General features: G+C 41.3%; 1 protein-coding gene across 4 annotated transcripts in view; it reads right to left on the bottom strand.

The window, feature by feature from the left end:
• Positions 1-21,702, bottom strand: part of lrp6 (low density lipoprotein receptor-related protein 6) — a 42,698-nt gene extending 20,996 nt beyond the window's left edge. For all 4 annotated transcript variants that reach the window (XM_026146611.1, XM_026146613.1, XM_026146612.1 and 1 more), the window contains exons 1-2: positions 21,206-21,702; positions 15,953-16,349 (exon numbers count right to left, since the gene is read on the bottom strand). In XM_026146611.1, coding sequence (XP_026002396.1) covers positions 15,953-16,349; positions 21,206-21,260 — 452 coding nt within the window. In that variant the 5' untranslated portion in view covers positions 21,261-21,702. The remainder of the gene's footprint in view (positions 1-15,952; positions 16,350-21,205) is intronic.

Genomic DNA, 21,702 nt, shown 5'->3' with positions numbered 1-21,702 from the left:
TCAGCTGCAGATAAATGCTATTATTTAGAAACCACCGAGGATACGTCCTTCAGAGGTTTTATTGTAAATATCTGGTAGTGCGGCTGAGTGAACACAGACTCTTGGGAGTGGAGCTCACATAAACAGAATGATGGATGCTGGATGTCCCTGAAACATTTGGATGTGTGATCTCTGTCAGCAGGCCTGAAGGCCTGTAGAAACCACAGTTTGCAGGCAGGGGGCTGGTATTTGATTTCCAGCCTCAGACATACAAACACAGAATATTCTTCATCAGTCCAAATAAGCTGAACTTTTTCCACTCTCTCTCTTTCGTAAAGCCTCAATATGATGAAAAAGGGATACCCAGGGGTGACACCATGTACCAAATCTAAATATACTACTTTTTAGAAAGTTTCTGGTAATATAATATAATGCAGTGTGTGATTGTGTCCTCTGTTATTTTTAGGTAGCTGTTGTCATCGTTAAAGTTTTCCACTGTTTTTACTGCTTGTCAGGTTTAGTCCAGGTCGACTCACCTATGACCAATGTTGGGCTGAAGATTGAGATCAGATGAACTCTACCACAGCCGATTAAATCACGAACAATACCATCAAACCCTGATTAAACGGTTTCTTTTTTTGAATAATCAGTGTTTTTTTGTGGTTTCAGGCTGCTTTGTGAAAGAAAAACTGTTTTAATGTGCTCTCCCAGAGTCCAACAGCTCTAAAAACCATGTCTTCCTCACATGAAGCACACATGTGGAGGTGTTATGAGGAAGGCGGGCTTCCTGCTGTGCAGCTAATTCTCCTCTTTGTTTGCCTTAATTACCATCACAGCTGGACAGCCTCTTTTTCCTCTACCCAGATCCCACACCTCAATCTCAAACCACCTCCCCCCACAGCCCAGGCAGGGATGGAGAGCAGAACAGACCCCTTTATCCCTAGACTCAGGGCCAAACTGAAATCGAACATCAGCAGATCCAAAGAGGCTGATGGAAAACTCACAACCTCTGAAGTTTGAAAACTGTAACCGGATCCTGAAAGTCTTCACAGAGGAAGCTCACTCAGACGTTACTTTGAGTTTGTGAGAAGCTCAATTTTCCAGGAAACAAATTGTAGGTGTGAGTGATCGTATAGCAAAGGGGCTGTGATAAGAAAAAGCTAGAACAAAGCCGAAAGAAAGGAAAGTGGGATTATTCTTGCGGCTTCATATTTATTCCTGGAACCTCTGGTTGCCTCCAACACCCTGTTGACCAATTTCTATGTGATGGACTTGTGTATAGTACAGTGTACAGTACTTACAGTGCATATATTCACACTTTGATGTGATTTAATTGACTGAAAGATGAAAAGAAGCCCACTGATCACACACTAGCCTAGCTGATTTTTCACCCTCAGCTTTAAGGCTTATACATTAATTCCCATCAATTAACTGGATATTTGGGATAACACTTTCACTGTGAGTCAGTCTGATGAGTAAACTGACACACAGGTGAGCCATAAAAGGCAAGTACCGTCACATCCTGTAACTTCATGTTTCTGAATGAAAAACTGACCCAAAAACGGAGCTGCTGGGCCTCTCCACGTAATCCCATTCAGACAAGACAAAAGCTTGAACTGATAGCCTGCCCAGCAGCCTTTAAACGCAGCAGCTGGTTGGGTTTCACTGCGAACAAAGCAAAGCAAAGCGGCCAGATGAGCCGTTGGCTGTGACAGGCCGGCACCGAAGGGTTTCAGTATCTCTTCAAATGAAGAGCTGTGTCCTGAGACGGCACGAGCAGCAGCAGCAGCAGAAGCAGCAGGTAGGACTTCAGAGCTCTGAAACATTCAGGGTGTGTTTTTCCCTCCCTGAACAATGAGGCCCCGGCCAGGCAGAGAGGGGAGAGAAAAGCTGCAGTGAAATGCCGAGCACACAACACATCCCCTCACCACAAGAGCTGCATTGTGTTTGGTACCTGATGCATTAATCATCCCGGTTGAACCGAGTCCAGCTCTGCGTTCCACTGTGGATTTGAAGAACCAGTTTTCCTCAAAGACTGTGTTGCTGCAACACAATGAACCCGACTGCAGAAACACTCGCTACTTCACTTCACCAGAGAAACTTTATTACAAACACTAAAAATGTCCCTCTTTGAAGCTTCTTACAAGCAGCTGTGAACTGAATTCCTGCAGGGTACAGTTTTTAGCATTACAGAGTAGCAAAGACAACTGCAACATCTTCAGACTGTAAGGAAGTCAATCTTTAATGCCCAAAAACTGTAAATAAAAGACGGATGCAGGTAGAATAACATTGCCAGGTAAAGCGTTTCAAGAATATCACCAAAGCTGGAGCCCAGACGTCTTGCGCCCTTTTCTTCGATGCGAACTTTTTTTCTTTTTTTTTTTCAAAAAACAAAAGGACCCGCCTGTCGCCTGTCTGACTTGTTTAAAGATGAGATGATGGTTTCAAATCCTCTTTGAGGGGCTTCAGACTGGGGTGTAAAAGCACAAAACTGAAAGAAGAGTTATAAGAGAGAGATATATAATAAGAGAATAAGAGTTCCTTGGAAAGTTCACATTTATTCTCTGGAAGTCAAAGTTCTGCATTTCTTAGAAATACAGATCATCTGATGGAGGAACTATGAATTGACTATGTGCACGAGACAATGCTAACTTCCTGGTTTGAGACCGGATGTGGGGTTGTGCATTTCCGGTAGCTTTACTTTGCGGTCAATCGCTACTGCGAAGATATACTCCAAAATCATGTCCAAAACTCGAAAACGGAAAGATTGCGTTAAGTTACAAAGAGCAGAAGGTGGGAACACTCACCGCTGTTGTGTCATAAAAAAATCTAATGATCAACTTTGACGTTTAAAGCGTTTAGATCGATCAGTTGTTTACATCACTCAACACAAGCAGAACTGCATCACTGCAGCAGAAGACACATCGTCCACATTCAGAAGCACATCTCTGTATAGTGACTGGTCTTATGATTTAAACAGGCAAATGTTCAGCATTCAAACTACAGGTGAAGAATAGTCAAACCAGATCTTTCCCCAGTTATGTCGATATCAGCTAGTCAAGTACACACCTACACAGCATGTTAACAAACCGTGAAAAAAGCCTCACAAAAAATGAATGATTGCTGGTAACGGTTTCTATACATTAGTATTTACGAAGGGTATGTTGTGACTTACCTTCAAAATTACAGTGGTCCCTCGCTATAACGCGGTTCACCTTTCACCTCGCTGTTTCACAGATTTTTTTAGTGCAAGTTTGCACGTTTTTTTACGTCACATTGTGTCCTGATCGCTGCAGACGATCTCCTCCGTGACGTCTCTCCTGTACAGTACAGAATCGCTGCATCGATCGCTAGCAGTGTGACTCTGAAGTGCAGTACTGTATGTCCACCAAACGTTTTGCACCGTCAAAAAATAAATTTGGCTACTTGATTTCACCTATCGCTGGTTATTTTTAGAACATAACACCCGCGATAAACGAGGGACAGCTGAGAAATATAACATTTGAATCCCTTTTCTCTTTTGCTCTGAGGCGCGGGGCAAAAATATCGACAAGTCGATGAACATCATTTACAGATATATTGGGTAAATGCCCAAGACATCTAGAGAAATGTAAATCGCTGCTTGATTCATTTGCTCAACTTGTTTTGGACCGTAAACCAGGCGCGAATAGGACACCGGAAACAAAGCTCCCCACAGGAGGTTCCGCACCGGAAGTAGCATATGCTAACGTGCACATAGTCAATAGAGAAAAAGGTTATACAACTTGATTCACTTCCTTTTCGTTACCAAAAACTAGTTCAAGGTTAGGCACCAGTTTTAAAGTGCTTCTCAGGAAAATTACAGATGAAACAACAAACAAGTCCAGCTACAATCCAACACCATCCACTTCAAAATTACAGTGTGTACAACATCATTTAGCATTTGCCTCATGACATTAACATACAGAAACAGCTTTCTAAGGCATCAGCTAACTAATGTCTTCTAGGCTTTAAACTGAGATAGAATCACAGATAAATAAGTATCTCAAAGAGCCTTTTGGTTCCTTGGAAACTTTCCATCTTTAGTCTATGGAAGTACAAGATCTGACTTTTTCCTGCTTTAGAAACAAAGGTCACTGTGCTGGAGGACATGTTTAAACCCAAGCAGGTTTCTGGAACTTTATTCTTTTTTTTTTTTATACTTGACACCAAAATCTAGTTCAAGTTTAAGTATTGCTTTGGACCACAAACTAAAACTGCCTCAGGGGAAACTTAAATATGGGCCAATGAACAATTCCAGCTGAAGTTTAAAAGCTTCTACCTTAATATTTTGTTGGTGTTGTCATGAACTGGTACTGTCACAAAATTGGGGATAAAACAAGTCCAACTAGAACCTAAAATGGTCCACTGAACTTTAGTGCAGCCCTCATCCTTAACACATCCAACTTTTAGTTCCTTGGAAACTTCCCAAACTTCAAGCTGCTTGAGACGTCATCATGTTAGGAAGTTTAAAGAAGGTTTCCCAGACTTTATTCTGTCCTTAGCCAAAAACTAAAAGATGTGCAAGTCCAGCTAGATTTTAATGTGTCAGTTCGTATTTTGGCACAAGATAACTCGACAACAGGTTTTAATGCATCTTTGCATACCTTCAGACTGAGGCAGAAATACCGATAACAAAGAGCTGAAGGTTTGCTGGAACATTCCTAAACTGCGGTCCCAGGAAATGAAAGTTCTGGCAATTTGGGGTGCTTTAGGGGGAAAAAAAAAAAAAAAAAAAAAAAAAAAAATCATAGAGGTTGCTTAAAAGACGTTGGAAAATTAAAAGATCCTGGAACACTTCATATTCTTTAAATCTTCAGAATTACTATAATCATTTTTATAATGCAGTCATCAGCCCATCACATGTGGAGGGAGTTTATCTGTCCACAAGCTCACGGCTGAGGGGTCTACCTCCTCTCTGCAGAAACAACATTTTCTCCCCTCATCCATGACTGAGTGGAGCTGGCGTGTTGCTGCTGCAGTACCTTCGTCTGGCTTAGTAACCGCTGGAAAAACAAAACAGCTGCTGCGGCAACAATGGGCCTTTGTGAAACGCACGCAACCAAACAAAACAAGAGAAAACAGGGACGACTGCATTGGAGAAGGAGCCCCAGAGCGCGCTGCTGCCGAGCTAATGAGACGCACAGTGGGGACTGCGGCTGATTAAATCAGAAGCTGCTGTCGTTGTTTTACTGGAGCGTAATCACAGCTTTGTTCAACACTGCTCTTCATCCTGCCAAGTGTTCCTCACTCATGTTGGGAGCGTCATCAATCAGATCACATCCATGTTTAACATTTAAAACACGTTTCCTCCATGTTTCAGCCTCTGTCTGGACCAAATTCTGCCGCTTTCTCTCAAAACACAAGACAGTAAAGCTGAAAAAACGAGCTTCAGTTGATCCTCACTTCCTCTGATTAAATGTTTGTTTGTCTGCACTTGGCCATATTTTTTATGTTCACAAGATGTGGACAAAAATAGAACATCTGCATACACTAGCTTGGCTCAAAGATTCAGTCGGTGTGTGCTGTCATTTACCTGTTTTTAACCTGGCATTGGTTATCAAATCTTGACATGATCAGTTTTCTCAACATGTGGCTGTCTGTGTTCACAGCAGCAGAAAGAGGATGAAGGAAAATATTCAGCTTTAGTCACAAAACCAGCCGATTACCATCTGTGAACGAGGTGTACAGACTTTTAAATAATCACCTGTCCTGTTCACTGGATTCTGCAATAGTCTTTTATAAATTACTCTGGGTTTTAAACATGCTGGGTAACCTTTTCCCAGATTAAATGCTTTTGATATTCAATGTTTGAACAGACTGTAGCATAACTTAAAAACTGAGATGTTCCTTGACTCTCTGGAGGCCTCAAACAGCCTGCAGACTTTTATGTGAAAGACTCTGGATGAATTTAAAATCCAAAGGATGCCTCTCCTCTACTGCTAGCATCATCAGTGAGCAACACTAGCTAACCTCAGAAACGTAGGTCTCTAAACATTAGCGAGTGAAGAGCTCTGAGCACAACAAACTTCACTCATGGTCAGAACTAACAGTCAGCACGTGGGTCGTTACAGTAACGGCCGGTTAGCTGTAACTGGGTGGCACAGCATGTTTCTGACACTGTTAGCTTCATCATATCCAGGTCATCTTCCCTAACATTACTCTGAAGCTCAGGTACACAGTGTAAACTCTGCTCTGAAGAATCTTGAAATGCTCTGACACCGCTGAAAATAAACAGATGAACACTCGTAGTTTTCTGTTAATATCCAGGTGAGGCTTCGGAGCCAAAGGCAAAGTGAACAGTTGTTGGCAGAGTACTCCAATAACCCGGTTTCATCAGACAAACAACTCAAAAACAAACCAGACAAAAACAAGAGTGGAGCTCAGAGTGAAGTATCAGAGAGGGATCAGCCTCCTGCATGTGCCAGCGGCTCGGCGAGACTTTTATCTCCAACACAGCGGTGGATCAAACAGCGAGCGGGAAGAGTTTCCATGAATAGAAACCCAAGAGAGAAGAGAAGGGAAGACGGTGAGAGGCAGCGCGACGGGCCCGGATTTAAATAAAACTAATGAATACATTACAGGCCTCTTTTATCTGCACCCTAATGGATTTACATCGTAATCCAACCTCTCCCAAGAGGAAGACGCTGGCAGCACTGGGAGAGGGAAAGAGATGATGAAGGACAGGAAGAGGAGTGAGTGCTGGCCATGACAGTGTCGAGGCCGCGAGCTTTGGCGATGAATTAGGATCAGCAGGTGGAAGATGCTCAGGCAGAAACATCAAACTTCAGGAACACAGGAGAGTTTGAAAGAGCCGTAAAACCCATTTTAACAATTTAAATCAATAAAAATCACCTTTCAAGCAAGAAACTGCTAATTGTCGTCTGTTTTAGACTAAAGTGGGAATTATTTCCAAACAAGCTTTTGTTAAATAATTTTTATTATTTTCTATTTTTATTAAATTCTGCAGTAAACTCACAGGCACATCACCCTGAAGACCACAGTCTGTGTCCCGTTTGGACCTTTGTGTTTTACACTTCATCTTTTTGTACTTCCACTTTCAGTTGCTGGTTAGGTTTAGGAAAGGCTTGTGGTTTGGGTTTAGGCCACAGTTGTAATCTTGTACATTGCAAAATGAGACGGTCCAAGGGCAACAGCCCCGTCTCACCGACGCCAACGCAGGACACTGTGTGGGTAAATGAAACTTTCAGAAAACTACATTATTTCACACCCTGGGAGTAGCAGAGTCCTTCCTGGCTCAAATGGGGCTCTGATGCTTAACATATTTAACAGAAATCTGATTCTTCCTGCCACGACTGACTACCTGATAAACAAAATGTCGATTACATTTAAGCAAATAACTATACAATTAACAAATCAGCAGATTATTAGTATTTTTCATTTTCCTTTTGCTCTTTAGTGGGTGCCAAAAATAGAAATACACAGGAAAAAAAACTCACATCCACCAGTTTTTAAATGATCCTTAAAAAGAAAAAGAAGAAAAAGTGTCCCGACAAAAGGTTTGCACACTACTAATCTTTCCCACCATTTACAACAATGTCTAAAAGTGCAGTATGAAGAGTGTGTGAAACTGCGTGCTGTATACCAGAGCGCAAAGTCTTCCCAGCCTCTTGCCTGGAAACAAACCATCTTGCAAAACTCATATACTCGTGCTGTGCCATACGAGAGAAAAAGTAAGAAGTAGGATGACTAAAGCAGGGGCCTATCATATCGCTAAAGATAAGGTCGCCATCCCATTTTTTGCACAAAGTACTAGATGATATACATCTACAGCTGTATGTTAATAAAAGTCCCTTTGTGATATCTGGGACACGTAGCTCTCAGGGCTCTAGAGTGCAACCAATTTGGTTTGATCACACATGGGACCTAATTTCTCAATGGTGCGACTAAAAAAAAAATAATAATAATAATAAAAATCCTAGTTGCGACCAGGCATTCGAGTAAAAATAAATAAATAAATAAATAAAAAATTCTGTCTCCGTGTGTGTTCAACAACAGCCACAGATTATGCACATATTGTGGTCTAAACCAATCAGAGATAGTCAGGGGAGACCTCTCTGATTGGCCGTGGTCCACATATCCTGTCAGCCAGTGCAGGGGGATAGACAGAGGTGACTAGGTGCTGCAGGTTTTGTCACTCTCCAGCAAAAATTCACTGAACCAGCAACAAAAGATCCAAACTACACTTCACATTTGATAAACATCGTCATCAATTCCCTCTTACTTTTGCCGTTTTGCTTCCACCATGATAAAGCTCACACTTCCTGCACAGCTCTCTCTCTCTCTCACTTCAAGAACAGTTTCCCATCTCAAATCTCCGTTTTCTGCATTATTTGTTCGCTTATTACCCACTAGTCTAACGTTTACTGCTGGGTTTTTTTCCTTCCCAAAAATGACCTCTGACAAGAAAGCCTCAATTCTGCTGTTCAATGCAGAAGAAATGTAAACTTTTTAAAATGAAGCTAAATTGCAAAACTCTCAGCTGTGTCTCTAATAAAGCCTATGTAACTTTGCTTTGGTTTACTTCAGCAAAATCAGGTAATGTTCAAAGTTCATGCTTTTCTTCCGTTTTTGTTCTACTGCACTTTCAAGACAGTTACCTGCTATAAAAGCCATGCTAGGAAAATCTCCTTCATGTTTATCTGTGTTTTATCCTCAGTTACTTTGACAAAGAGGCATCTGCTGTGATGCTTACACTTCTGATGAAGTCTCACAAGTGTCAGTACTGATCAGTGATCAGAATTATAATATTTGTGACTCAAAACTGAATCGAATTGAACAGGGAATCGAATCGGGGACCGAATCGAATTGGGATCTTGTGAATCAGAATCGAATGGATTATAGAAATCAGTGACGATACCCAGCCCTAGTGAGTAGCCTAGGCCCGAGAGAAGTGGATGTAGCTGTGGGTAATAAGAAAAGATGAAAAGAAAGATTGATAACTTTTTTGTGAAGTAAAGCCTGATCCATCTGAAATTCATAGCCAGTCCTCTGACACGGAGCCATAAACCTCTCAGGTTATGTCTAACACTGGTCCGGAGACGGCATCAGATAATGAGCCACAAACGATCGACTCCGAGCCAGAGCGCACTGAAAGTAAAAGGGGGAAAGTGTATACATTTCAAAGACAGTGGCTTGAGCAGTTTCCCTGGCTAAGATAGAGTAAAGCTGAGAATATGATGCACTGCATTTACTATCGTGAGTGTGGAAAGACCATGGCCAGCAATACTGCATTTGTGACTTTGAATTGAAATACTTAAAAAACACAGTGTATCCAGGAAACACATTATATGTCACGATAAATGCACTGCCCAACTGTCCCCCTCTCTCCACTGCCTTTCAGGGGCAGGCAGCAGCAAGCAGTTCATTAAGTTTAACATTGCCAAAGCACTTTAAGCACAAGCACTTTTTCAATAGCTTATCTTTCCTGTAGAACTGCGCTCCAAATAAAGAAATTTGTTTTGACAAGATTCTTAGTTAATCATTTACAAATCAATCTTGTCTGTATGGACAGCAATTAAAAAAAAAAAAAAAAAAAAAAAAGTGAACATGTGAAAGTGCAATGTTAAGCGATGCAGCTGAAAAATTTGGGTGCGCCTAACTCTTGTGCTGGTGCACATAAGAAAAGAAAAAAAAAGTTAGGCGCACCAGCGCAACCATGGCAATAGTTAGTCTAGAGCCCTGGGTTTGACTAAGAACTGTCTTTTTAACCCTTACATATGGGGTAAAAAATATATATATACATATATCGAGATACATAATAAGGTTGGGCAACTATTGACGATAGGCTGACGATAGCCTCAGCCTATGGTCGATCACAGTTTTGACTATGTTAAAAAAAAAAAAAAAAAAAAAAAAAAAAAAAGAGAACGAAACATTTTAATTAAATAAAAAACCACAATGGTGAGGAGGGAAAAAAAGAGCAACTGGCATATTTTTTTCCACTATACAGTGGTCCTTCGTTTATAGCAGGAGTTACATTCTAAAAATAACCCGCGATAGGTGAAATCCAAGAAGTAGCCAACTTTCTACAGCAGTGGTCCCCAACCCCCGGTTCGTAAGTCGTTTGGTACCGGGCCGCGAGAGTTGAGGCTCAGGTATGAAATGTATGGTTTTCAGGGTTTTTATCGGTTTTCAGCGTTATTTTGTTATCGTTTACTCGGTTTTCCTTGGTCTTTTCATGTGTGTTATGAATAAATTTTCTTTTTTTTTTCGGTACCGGTACTAGTTTTATTTTATTGTATTTATCCGCAACACCTTGAAGGCCGGTCCATGAAAATATTGTCGGGCATAAACCGGTCCGTGGCGCAAAAAAGGTTGGGGACCGCTGGTCTACAGCCAATCAGGACGCAGAACACAATGTGCTGTAAGAAAAAAAAAAAAAAACATGCAAAAGAACATGAAAAAAATCTGTGAAACAGCGAGGCCGCAAAAGGTGAACCGTATTATAGCACGGGACAACTGAAGCCGTGTTAACAGGCCGGTCCAGTGTTTTTCTGTCGACCTCGACCTAACAACACATAAGTCAAAAATCAAAACGTCTCTTCCAGGGAACATGGAAAAAAAAAAAAAAAAATCTCTGGTGTAAAGTGAAGTCTTTTCTGCTATTTGGTGCATCTCAAATAAATACACCAAAATGTATTTGACAGGGAGAAGCACATTTACTTTATCAGGTTTTAGCAATTTGTTTAACAATATTACCAGCGGTCCTGAAAACGCGTTCTAAAGTGTGCTTGTGGCTGGTATACACAGCTATATGTGTGACATCAATGTGAAACGTTTTTCATGCATTTTCCACCAAGCCAGTGGATCATCTTCTCCGTCTACAGCCTCCACACTGAGGTAATAGTCCATTTCTATCTGCGCCTTCTCCTCCAGTGTGCAATTTGGCAATTAGTTCATCCATGTTTGGACTTCTTCTGTGCTCTAAATTAGAGATGGACCGATCCGATATTACGTATCGGTCCGATACTGACCTAAATTACTGGATCGGATATCGGAGAAAAATAAAAAATGTAATCCGATCCATTAAATATCACGAAAGCACCTCACAAAACTTGCAACACGCCGTAACTCACCTCAGAACGTTAGCACATCGGAGCAGTATGCATCACGTGATAGAGCGGCTGTGGCATGTAGGACCTGTCGGTGGTCTGGATAGCATTTGGAGCTTCGCTAGCAACCCGGCATTTCATCTCCGACAAAGTTATCCCGAGAGAAGTAAAGCAAGTGTGTAAGTCCATCTCTGAATGTAAAGCATTCCTGCGTTAAGCTTAACAAGCGACTGCGTCTCCTGCTGCTACTTCAATCATGAAACTGCTTAATGATCAGCTGATCGGCTTTTCTGTCGCGAGTCAGTCTCTTTTGTTTGTTTTTGGCCCACTTTGCACCAGAAAGAGGAAACCAGCGGCTGAACAACAGCAGCACGTTTAAGCTTGATAAGCTGTTGTTAGAATTTATTTAATATTACTTTCTACACCAGGATCTTTTTCTACGTAGCTGACGCTGGTAACTGTGCAGGGGCGGATCTAGCAAAGTTTAGCCAGGGGGGCCGATAGGGCATTAACAGGGAAAAGGGGGCACAAAGACATACTTTTCTTTCTTATTCTCATTTAAAATGTCTACCTTTTAATAAATAATTATCTGACACCCAAAGTTTTAATTTGATGTAAAATGAATAGAAGTCAATTACTGTATATAGTAACTATTAAGTCTAATATATATACCCTAGTAAGCTATAGTACTTTTTCCTTTGGGAAGGTACCATCTGTGCAGTCTGCAATTTTGTTGAAGAAAGATGTTGAATCTATTTAATATTTCTTGAAAAATAATTGATTTCTGTGCATTTTTTTTCACACTGCATCAAATTAAGGTTGATTACGTCGATTAAACATCATGAGGTGGAGCGTGAGGGGTGGTTCCCCATTTCTTATTTATTTATTTTTGTTGCTGGGAGTTGGAACCCTGTTAGTTAGGTTGCTTAATATTTATGCTAAGTACTCTTTAAAATACCAGAATAGGGAGGATGGTGTAGGTTTAAGTTTATTAGATTGATCAGTATTGCTGAACTATGAAACTTTTTTTTTTTTGCATACAGGTATAACAGAATAGCTTTAGTGTAGTTGTTGTTTTAAACTTGAGTATGAACTTATACAAAATGCAGCAAGATATTAAAAAAAAACAAGTTTTGTTGATTAAAAAACACTATATCGGATTCATATCGGTATCGGCAGATATCCAAATTTATGATATCGGTATCGGACATAAAAAAGTGGTATCGTGCCATCTCTACTCTAAATGCACAAATCAGTCCGTGCATTATTACATTGCTCCGCCCATCAAAAAGCTTGCGCATTCGCGATTATATCGCATATCGTTAGTTACTGGACTGACGATTGTTGGTTGTAAAATTTTTACATACCACACAACCTTAATACATATTACATATAGGGCTGCCACGATTAGATCGACTATCAAAATCGTCAACGACAAATTTAATAGTTGACGCGCCGTTTAAAGCCTTGTAAGATCATGAAAGATGGAGGAATAAGTAGTAGGATTTAACAGTGTAATAACAGTCTGAAACAGAAGATGGCAGCACTGCATGTACAAGGATGCCAGCGGAGGATGCATTTGAAGCTCAATTACGTTACAGCGACGCAACGAAGGCTTTCCAAATTCGAAGACTTCTGCAAATGCAGCCGACAAATGCGTCCTACTTTCCCCCAGATATGAAGGATGGGTCGGGTGAATCCTTTGTGGCCCAACTTATCCCAGAATTCATAGCACGGCTCAGCCAATTTCAGTTTCCAACAATAGCGGCAGCTACTTAGTTTTAATATTACTCTTTCTGGGTAACAAAATAAACTTTTACCATATTTTCAGGCAATAATGTAGCTGTGTAAACTTCAAATATCTGCTCAGTTTATCAAGATATCACATATTTGTAAAAGTGCTGCGATGTTTTCGGAGACATCTGTTACCCACCAGCCCGATAGCTAGCCGGGTTCAAGGCTCACTAGAGCCGGCGAGAACAGCGGACTCCCGACAAATCGTTTTCAAACCCCCCACGGTCTTTTGCTACTCAGGTTAAACATGATATATGAGGCACTTAGATAACTTAAAACTGTTATTGTTTGGCTTTTTTCAAAGTTTTATTTGTTCCTGAGTAAATCCGTTTGGCTGAGATTAAAGTTACAGTTTTCACATAGCTGAATAAACGTCAAACAGAAAACTGATTAAACCGAAGTGTGAGATGGTCGACAATTTACTCCAGTGTCCTGTTATATTTTAGATAGCAAGGAGCAGACGGCTGAGTTCATTAAACTCCACTGAGACAATCTGCAAATTTCATTAAAAGTTTAATAAACTATCATCTGCTCTTTATTTTTAGTTAGCACATACCTTAAACACTTCAAGCTGTAAGCTAATGATAGTTATATAAGCGCAGATGCATGCTGATGCAATAAGCTGTACTTTTTACATCCAATAGATGCATGATCTGATTAGTCGACTAATCGCAAAAATAACCGGTGACTAGTCGACTATCAAAATAATCGCTTGTGGCAGCCCTAATTATATATCACCATCCAGCTAAAAAATATCGAGATGTGAATTTTGGTCTATATCGCCCAGCCCTAGATAAGCATGTCCCACCAGATATCCTGCATTTTATTTGTATTTTTTAATCCATCTGAGACAAAGCAATGAAAATATTACTGGACAATCTTCTTGTTCTTATTTTCAAAGCTCAGCTACCAACCAGCTAGCACTGCCACTCCCTGCATGTTGTTCCCTTACCTTTAGACTGTAGTGGGGACGCCTCTTAATTTATTGTCTTAGTCACATTGTCTTAAATACAATAAGAAAAGAACAATAAGTAATTAGTAACACACTAACAACTAAGAGCATCACTACGATGCATCATTCTGTTAGGATGTATGTAACTTACTGCGCAAGTGTCCTGGGGGAGGCATGGCTGCACACATTTGGGAAAAGGGGGCAGAAGTTTTGTGTGTGGGCTTTTCGGTTGTTGTAAAAGGAAGCTGTCCATTAAAGGTGGAATTCTAATGTCAAGTGTGAGATTATTGGACTATCAACTAGGGATGGAACGATCCGATATTACATATCGGTATCGGTCCGATACTGACCTAAATTACTGGATCGGATATCGGAGAGAAATAAAAAATTTAATCCAATCCATTAAATATCATGAAAGCGCCTCACAAAACTTGCGACATGGCATAACTCAGCTCATAACCTTAGCAAGTCCGAGCAGTATGCGTCAAGTGATAGAGCGGCTGTGGCGTGCGAGACCTGTCGCCGGTCTGGTTGAGCATTTGGAGCCTCACTACCAAACCAGCATTTCATCTCCGAGAAAGTTATCCCAGAGAGAAGTAAAGCAAGTGTGCTTTACAAACATCTCAGAATGTTTGTAAAGCATTCCCACGTTAAGCTTAACAACCAATATATGGAGCGACTGCCTCTTCTCTCCCCCTCTCCTGTTGCTACTTCAATCATGAAACTGATCAATGATTGGCTGATCGGCTTTTCTGTTGCGACTCCCGTCTCCCTTGTTAGTTTTTGGCCCATTTTGCACCAGAAAGAGGAAACCAGCAGCTAAACAACAGAAACAAAAATTAGAATTATTTAATATTACTTTCTACTAGGGCTGTGCGATATGACCAAAATCTCATATCCCGATATTAAGACATCTATTGTCCGATAACGATATAAATCACAAAAATGTAACATTTTCTCTAAATTCTGTGAATCTCTGACAGCTCAAATTGCGTGAAGTGTTTCCAGCTGGGCGTCGCGTACCTGGAGTCGAGTGTTTTAACTGATGCATGAAACTATACATTTTTAGACATAAGTTGTAACGGCCGTCGTTTTCTTTGTGTGTATTTATTACACAGCGTGCTGCGAGGAAAAGCCTGTTTTAACGTTTGAGTCTAAGGTTTATTTTTTAGCACCTGACGGCTCTTTTTTGCTTCTCATCTGTAAACACTGTGCATCTTTCACGTGATTCAGTTTATTTTGAAAAGTCTCAACAGGATCTTGAGCTTTATTGTGAAATAAAAAATAATTGATTTCTGTGCATTTTTTTTTTTACACATGCATTGAATTTAAGTTGATTGCGTCGATTAAGCATCACAAGGCGGAGGGTGGGGGGGGGGGTGGTTGCCTATTTTTTTTGCTGGCAGTTTACAACCCCGTTAGTTAGGTTGTTTAATATTTCTGCTAAGTACTCTTTAAATTACCAGAATAGGGATGATGGTGTAGGTTTAAGTAAATTAGATAGATCAGTACTGCTGAACTATGAAATATTTTGGGTGCAGTGTATTTTTTGCATACAGGTATAACACAATAGCTTTGGTGTTTTGTTTTTTAAAACTTGAGTGTGAACTTGCACAAAATGCAGCACGATATTAAACAAAACAACAAAGTTTTATTCATTAAGAAAAACACTATATCGGATTCATATCGGTATCGGCAGATATCCAAATTTATGATATCGTTATCGGTCATAAAAAAGTGGTATCATACCATCTCTACTATCAACATGTCCTCCCCAAGAGGACAATGAATCACCCCCTCCCACAAAAGAGAGATAACAAAAAAAATCCTCAAGTGTTGACCCAACCCCCCCCCCCCCCCAAAGACCAGCTGCTAACATTTTGGCCTAAAGGGGAAGAACCAAAAATGCCTTTTTCAGACAGAAGAAATTATTATTAGTTTGAACTAGGAATCATACAAAGCTCCAAGAACAAAAACAGAGCTGGAAAGAAGCAGATCAGAGTAGTGTAACATCATCTGCCAAACCTCTCAGTAACCTTCAAATGGATCAAGGATCAACTCGGAACCAAACCACCAGCTACATCCTGACATTCTTCTCCTGCAGGCCGGAAACCAGCCAGATGATCAGACTCACCCTCGTTCTGGATCCAGGGCGATGGCTCTCGGCTGGTCCAGCTCCTGCCAGAACAGAACCTTCCTCAACGATCCGTCCAGCTCAGCCACTTCAATCCGATTGGTTTCTGAGTCTGTCCAGTAAAGTTTACTCCCTAACCAATCACACGCCAGTCCATCTGGGGAGGCCAGACCTGATACCACCGTCTCCAATGCACTAGCCCCCGACTGGTTGAAGAAGGTGCGTTTGATGGCCTCCTCGCTCACATCACTCCAGTAGATGAGGCCCTTGGAGAAGACATAGTCCACAGCTGCGGCGTCCTCCAACCCTCCAACCACCACCGTGGCGTTAGCCTTCTCATGTGCCGCATCCACGAGCCGAAGATCTCGCCTATTCGCATATAGTAATAGAGGCTCACCTGGAAGACACGGAAATATCATTAGGATTGCACATATCAAAAAAACAAAGACATAAACATAGTTTTACAACATAATGCCTCATGAAACTGCCCTGAACCTCCACCGTTTGGATGTAAACAACAGATGTTTCAGAAAGCAGCAGCCATGCTGTATTCCTAGAATATTTAAAGGTAGAATGGGAGAGAGAGCCTTCAGTTTTCAGGCACCTCTTCTGTGAAACCAGCTTCTAGTTTGAATTTGGGAAACAGACACTATCTCTGCTCTTAAGATTAGGCTTAAAACTTGCCTTTTTGCTAAAGCATATAGTTAGGGCTGGATCAGGTGACCCTGAATCCTCCCTTAGTTATGCTGCAATAGGTGTAGGCTGCTGGGGGATTCCCATGACGCATTGAGTATTTCATTTTCAGTCACCTTTCTCACTCAACATGTGTTAATAGACCTCTCTGCTGAATCACACTTGTTATTAATCTCTGGCTTTCTTCCACAGCATGTCCGTCATCCTGTCTTCTTTCTCTCACTACAACCGTTCGCAGCAGATGAGCCTGGTTCTGCCAGAGGATTCATCCGGTTAAAAGGGAGTTTTTCCTTCCCACTGCGCCAAAGTGCTTGCTCATAGGGGGTCATAATTGTTGGGTTTTTTTCTCTGAATGTATTATTTTAGGGTCTACTTTACAATATAACGTGCATTGAGGCGACTGTTGTGATTTGGCGCTATATAAATAAATAAAATAAATCGAATTGAAAATTGAATTGAATCATGCTTCTTTTCCTTTAACACAATGCTGGTGCTTAATCTAGAACTGGTTCTGATTGATCCCAGTGCCAACCGTCAGGTGCTACCTGAGCATGAGGTTAGAGCAACTAGAATCAGTGATTTCAGGAGAAATACATCAGTCATCTCCACTATGATTTGCTTTCCATGGAAATTATCCAAACTTCATCTAGAATTGTTATATAATCCTTTTTAAACTGTCAAAATGTAGACTGGACTCTGGACTCTTAAGCAGCTCCAGCAGCACTACAGATCTGCATCTGGGAAAAGATCCGGATCCAGTGCCAAACGTGGGACTGTCTGCATGTCTCCACCAAAAACGGTTGGTGTTTGTGCAAAAAAAAAAAAAAATGCAACACCAGCAGAACACGGCTATGGAGGATCTTCTTTAAGAACGTCACCAGTGACTGCAGACCCAGCCCACACATTGTGTCCACCATGACATCTGAGACAGCACTGCTCTGTGATAGTCATCTCTTGAACCTCTTGAAATGCGGACTGGTTCCCAACAAACACTAATGCAGAACCAGCTCTGTCCCAGCAGCAGAAAAAGTGTTACCCACGCTGTGGAAATATGGTCCAATAAGAGGCCCGCCATCTTCTCAGCAGCCATGCCTCCCCCTTTAGCCTTGATGTTTTCTGTTCAACAACCTGACTGAAGCAGAACGAGCTCTCAAAGCGAGCAGCGCAGTCCAAGCATGACACGGCGTGCTGACGAGCAGCCAGAGACTCTCAGCGGCATCCTGGCTCTGAGCCCAACCCACAATCTGACACATCGAGGCGACCATGAGCCCCACGGCACCCGCTGCCTGCTGGCCTGTTTTCACTCCACTCGAAGGGGGTGGGGGTGGAGGGGGGTTTCCTTCTCCAAATATTTACTGAACCAAGACATCAAAACTTCAATTTCAGGTCCCTCCAGGCTGCTTACAAGCCGAACCGTGCCAGGAGGAAACATGAGGAAATCCGACTCTTGGGACTCGCTGACTGCACACAGAGCTGATGTTTACCTCCATTAATCTGCTGAGCGCGTCTTCACTGACTGACTGATCGTTCTACAAATAGAGACAAATGTCCAACATCAGAGCCCAAAATAATCAAGACACTGCAGACACAGCTGAAAGCTGCAGGTAGTACACGGACTGTGAGCAACCACGCGTGAGGTAAAGACAAAACTGTCAGCCTCAAATTTCAATCTGATAAGTTTACGTCTAAAAAAGAAACTGAGCGAATGGGGTTTAATACTATTAGACTTACTTTTCTGAGTTGCTTTTGAGCCTGAACCCATCTTATATCGCAACATCAGTTGGAAAGAACTTAATTTGTTAAGTAAAGTGACTTTCTGCCGTCTCTTATTCTCAAGAGGTTAAGAGCGTGTAGCTCAACACGTTTGATCTGGCAGACTTTTTGAAAAATAATCAGAAGATCAAAATGAATCAATGAAAGAACAAACAAAATCCTTCATTTTCAGTGCATGTGATGATCTGAGCTGCGATTGAAGGTTTGGGAGAACCACAAAGATTTTTAAACTCAAACTGGGCGGTCTGAAGTTTGGGAATGTCTGGTTTACAGTGAGGTGTCAAAAAACTGCACTTAAATTATCCTTGGCAGAAAAAGTTAAACAGACAACCTGAACTACGACATCTCAGCCGCTTGGTGAGGTCATCATCCACACAGTGAACAGACGCTCGTCTGATCAGTTCATGGGTTTGACCGTGAAAAGTTACTGTATGATCATTTTAACTCTTCTAACTCAGCAAAGAGCTGGACTTATTTACAGGATCTGTACCCATATGTGCTGCCATATTTTCACAATAGTGGAGATTTGCACGAGTCACCTGCAATAATTTTACTTACCCTGTTTTTCTTTCATTCATACTCACATTTAAATATAAAGTTTAAATGAAGCTGAAACCTAAACAAAACTCATGAATAATCAAAAAGGGAATTGATGGAGAAACTTCAGGCAGAATATATAATGACTCCGGTATGTGTATGATCTGATCAATAACCACCCAATCATCAGGCTGCCTTACCACCGCGTCCCATTTAAGTCGTGAGTCAGAAAAAGAAACTCGAGAATGCAGGTGGTGGGATTAGTTAAACCCAGCTTTTTTAAACTTGGCTCTAGTGCTGAACCGCAGCACAGCAAAGAGCAATGTGAACACTCTGAAGCCTCTGTGATCTACATACGTCATTGCTTCATTAATATTTTTAATCCTCAACTTAAACTCATTTTATAACGAGTTTAGGTTCTTTAGTTTAGTTTTATTCTGTTCATAATGTTTTAAAGATGTTATTAAAAAAACATTAATATTAGATTCATGTCCTTTATAGTGAGTGCTGGCCTAGAACTTGCGCAGAAAATTGTCTTTCTAGCAATTTTTTTCTATAATTCCTCGCTCATTATCAATTGCTTTTAATCACATTTTTTATATATAGCCTTTATTAATAATCTGAGTTTAAATGAGTGTTTTCCGTTGCGTTGGTACAACTTGTTTATTTCAAATAAATATATTTTAATTCCCACTTTTTCTGTCTTTTATATTCCTGATGTACAGTGAATCAATGTTCATTCATCCCAGATGCAGAGTCTATAGAAACAAGTCATAGAAGACAAGAAACAAGATAAAAACTAATCAAATACGCCCCAATCACCATCCCACAAAGTGATAACAACACCAGTGTCTCCACAACAAAGACTGACAAACATGCAGCTCCAAATCTTATATCTGTTAATCCCACTCAGTGTTGGACTTTGAATTCTTGCTGCAATCTGAATTTAACCAACTGTTAAGCATTTGTTCTGGTACTGAAGATCCAGAAATGCTCATTTAAAAGACACTTACACCTTACATTTGTGCTTTGGTCTCATTTTATCCTTAATATATAATAAATTATACATTAAGGACATTATTATCATCACCGTTTTTTAAACTGTTGCAACAAAAGAAATTACCAAATATAGGATAAAGACAGCATTTTGAATATTTATCTGATTGTCCATTTCTGGTGTAATTTGATAGCAAAAATATGGGGAAAATAACTAAATACATAGCAGTTTGACACTGAAATCTGTGTAATGAATATGTGATATGATAAATCAATGTCTCTCACTGACCTATAAACTTTCTTTACATAAGATGGCTTTATGGGTTTTATTTTTCATCCTCTAGTGTTTACTGGATATTATCAGGAGCTCCTCAGACCAAGATGATGATCTGTATGATATCGTAAGTGTGAGATGTACTACACAAATAAAGTTAGCCCTGTTCAGTTGCTGTGATATAGTATTTCTGCTCTATTGCACACCCGTGCTGTGTAGCAAACACTAAACTAAATTTAACGGAGCATTTTTAATGGCGATGACACCTTCATGAATTTACTTTATTCGGTTTACTTTTCTAAAGAGATCCGCCTCGGACTCATTCTTTACATCCTTTAGATCCAGCTAGCAGTTCGCTTTCATTGTAATCCGAGTTTAGAGGGGTTTTTTTTCTTTTTTTTGCAGTTTTATTGTTTCTTTACTGTCAGATTTATACAAATACATTCATTTCTCACACGTGTCCAGCCGTGTAGCTGCTGTTTTGTGTGTAATACTGTACATTTATTGGCCTTGCTTTTCTTTATTCTGTTCATTGTTATCAATAAAGTTATTTTTCCATGTAGATGGTTTATTAGCTATTAGCTCCCTGATGCTAACCAGCTCGCTCCCTAGCATTTGTTATGCTAACTGCTGTTGAGCCCGATCCAGCCTGTTTTTAAGTTACAAAACACAACCAGGAGCGACCAACTGCGCCAAATACATATTCCCGAGACAAAGGGGTGCGCTGGAAGGGAAGCTGGCGGTGCTGTGAGTAGTCTCTGGTGGGGTATTTTCCAGCTAACAGGGCTGTTTGTGGTTTCTCCTCCAGCAGCAGCAGGCTAAGCTAGCTCGCTCCACTCGGGAGAAATCCGACCCGGAGGCCGAGCTCCAAACATCCACAGAGAAGGGAAAAAGCTCCCCTGGGCTGCTAACAGCACTTTTTCGCGTCTTTTACGCGAGGGGACGTGTGGGTAAAAGTCACAGTGTGGACACAAACTCACCTCGTATGAGAAAACAAAAACTACACAACAACAGACTCCGCAGCGCGACACCCATCTTTCTCCCGATTCTCGGCCCAGCCGCGGCGGCTCGTCAGCGGAGTATTCCCATTGCTGCGGCCGCTTCCTTGGCTAAAAAAAAAGCGGATTTCCCAGAATATTCAGGTCGATGTTCGGCTCCGGTTCGCATTACACCGTGCCCGCTTCCATCCCGGCTGGCTGCTCGCTAACTGCGTCGGATAAACTCTCGGTGTCTCACATTGTCCTGCAGGAGCTCCGTCGTCTCCTTCCGCTGTGAGGAAGCTGCCCCCCTTCTCCAGCCTCCGCCTCCACCGCCACCTCGCTGCCCGGCTTTCTATTGTTGTTCCGCCTCACAGCCGCTGGTACGCTCACAACACGGAAACGTCCCTCAGAACCGACTTCGAACCCCCACAGAACCCCACCCCCGAACACAGACGTTAACCCCACATTCCCGCGGGACTACTTTATCACACGGACAG

The sequence above is a fragment of the Astatotilapia calliptera genome, chromosome 17 (genome assembly GCF_900246225.1).
Source record: "Astatotilapia calliptera chromosome 17, fAstCal1.2, whole genome shotgun sequence".
In the NCBI taxonomy this organism is placed as follows: domain Eukaryota; kingdom Metazoa; phylum Chordata; class Actinopteri; order Cichliformes; family Cichlidae; genus Astatotilapia; species Astatotilapia calliptera.
The sequence above is the reverse complement of the archived record's forward strand: the minus strand, read 5'-3'. Positions and strand labels throughout refer to the sequence as shown.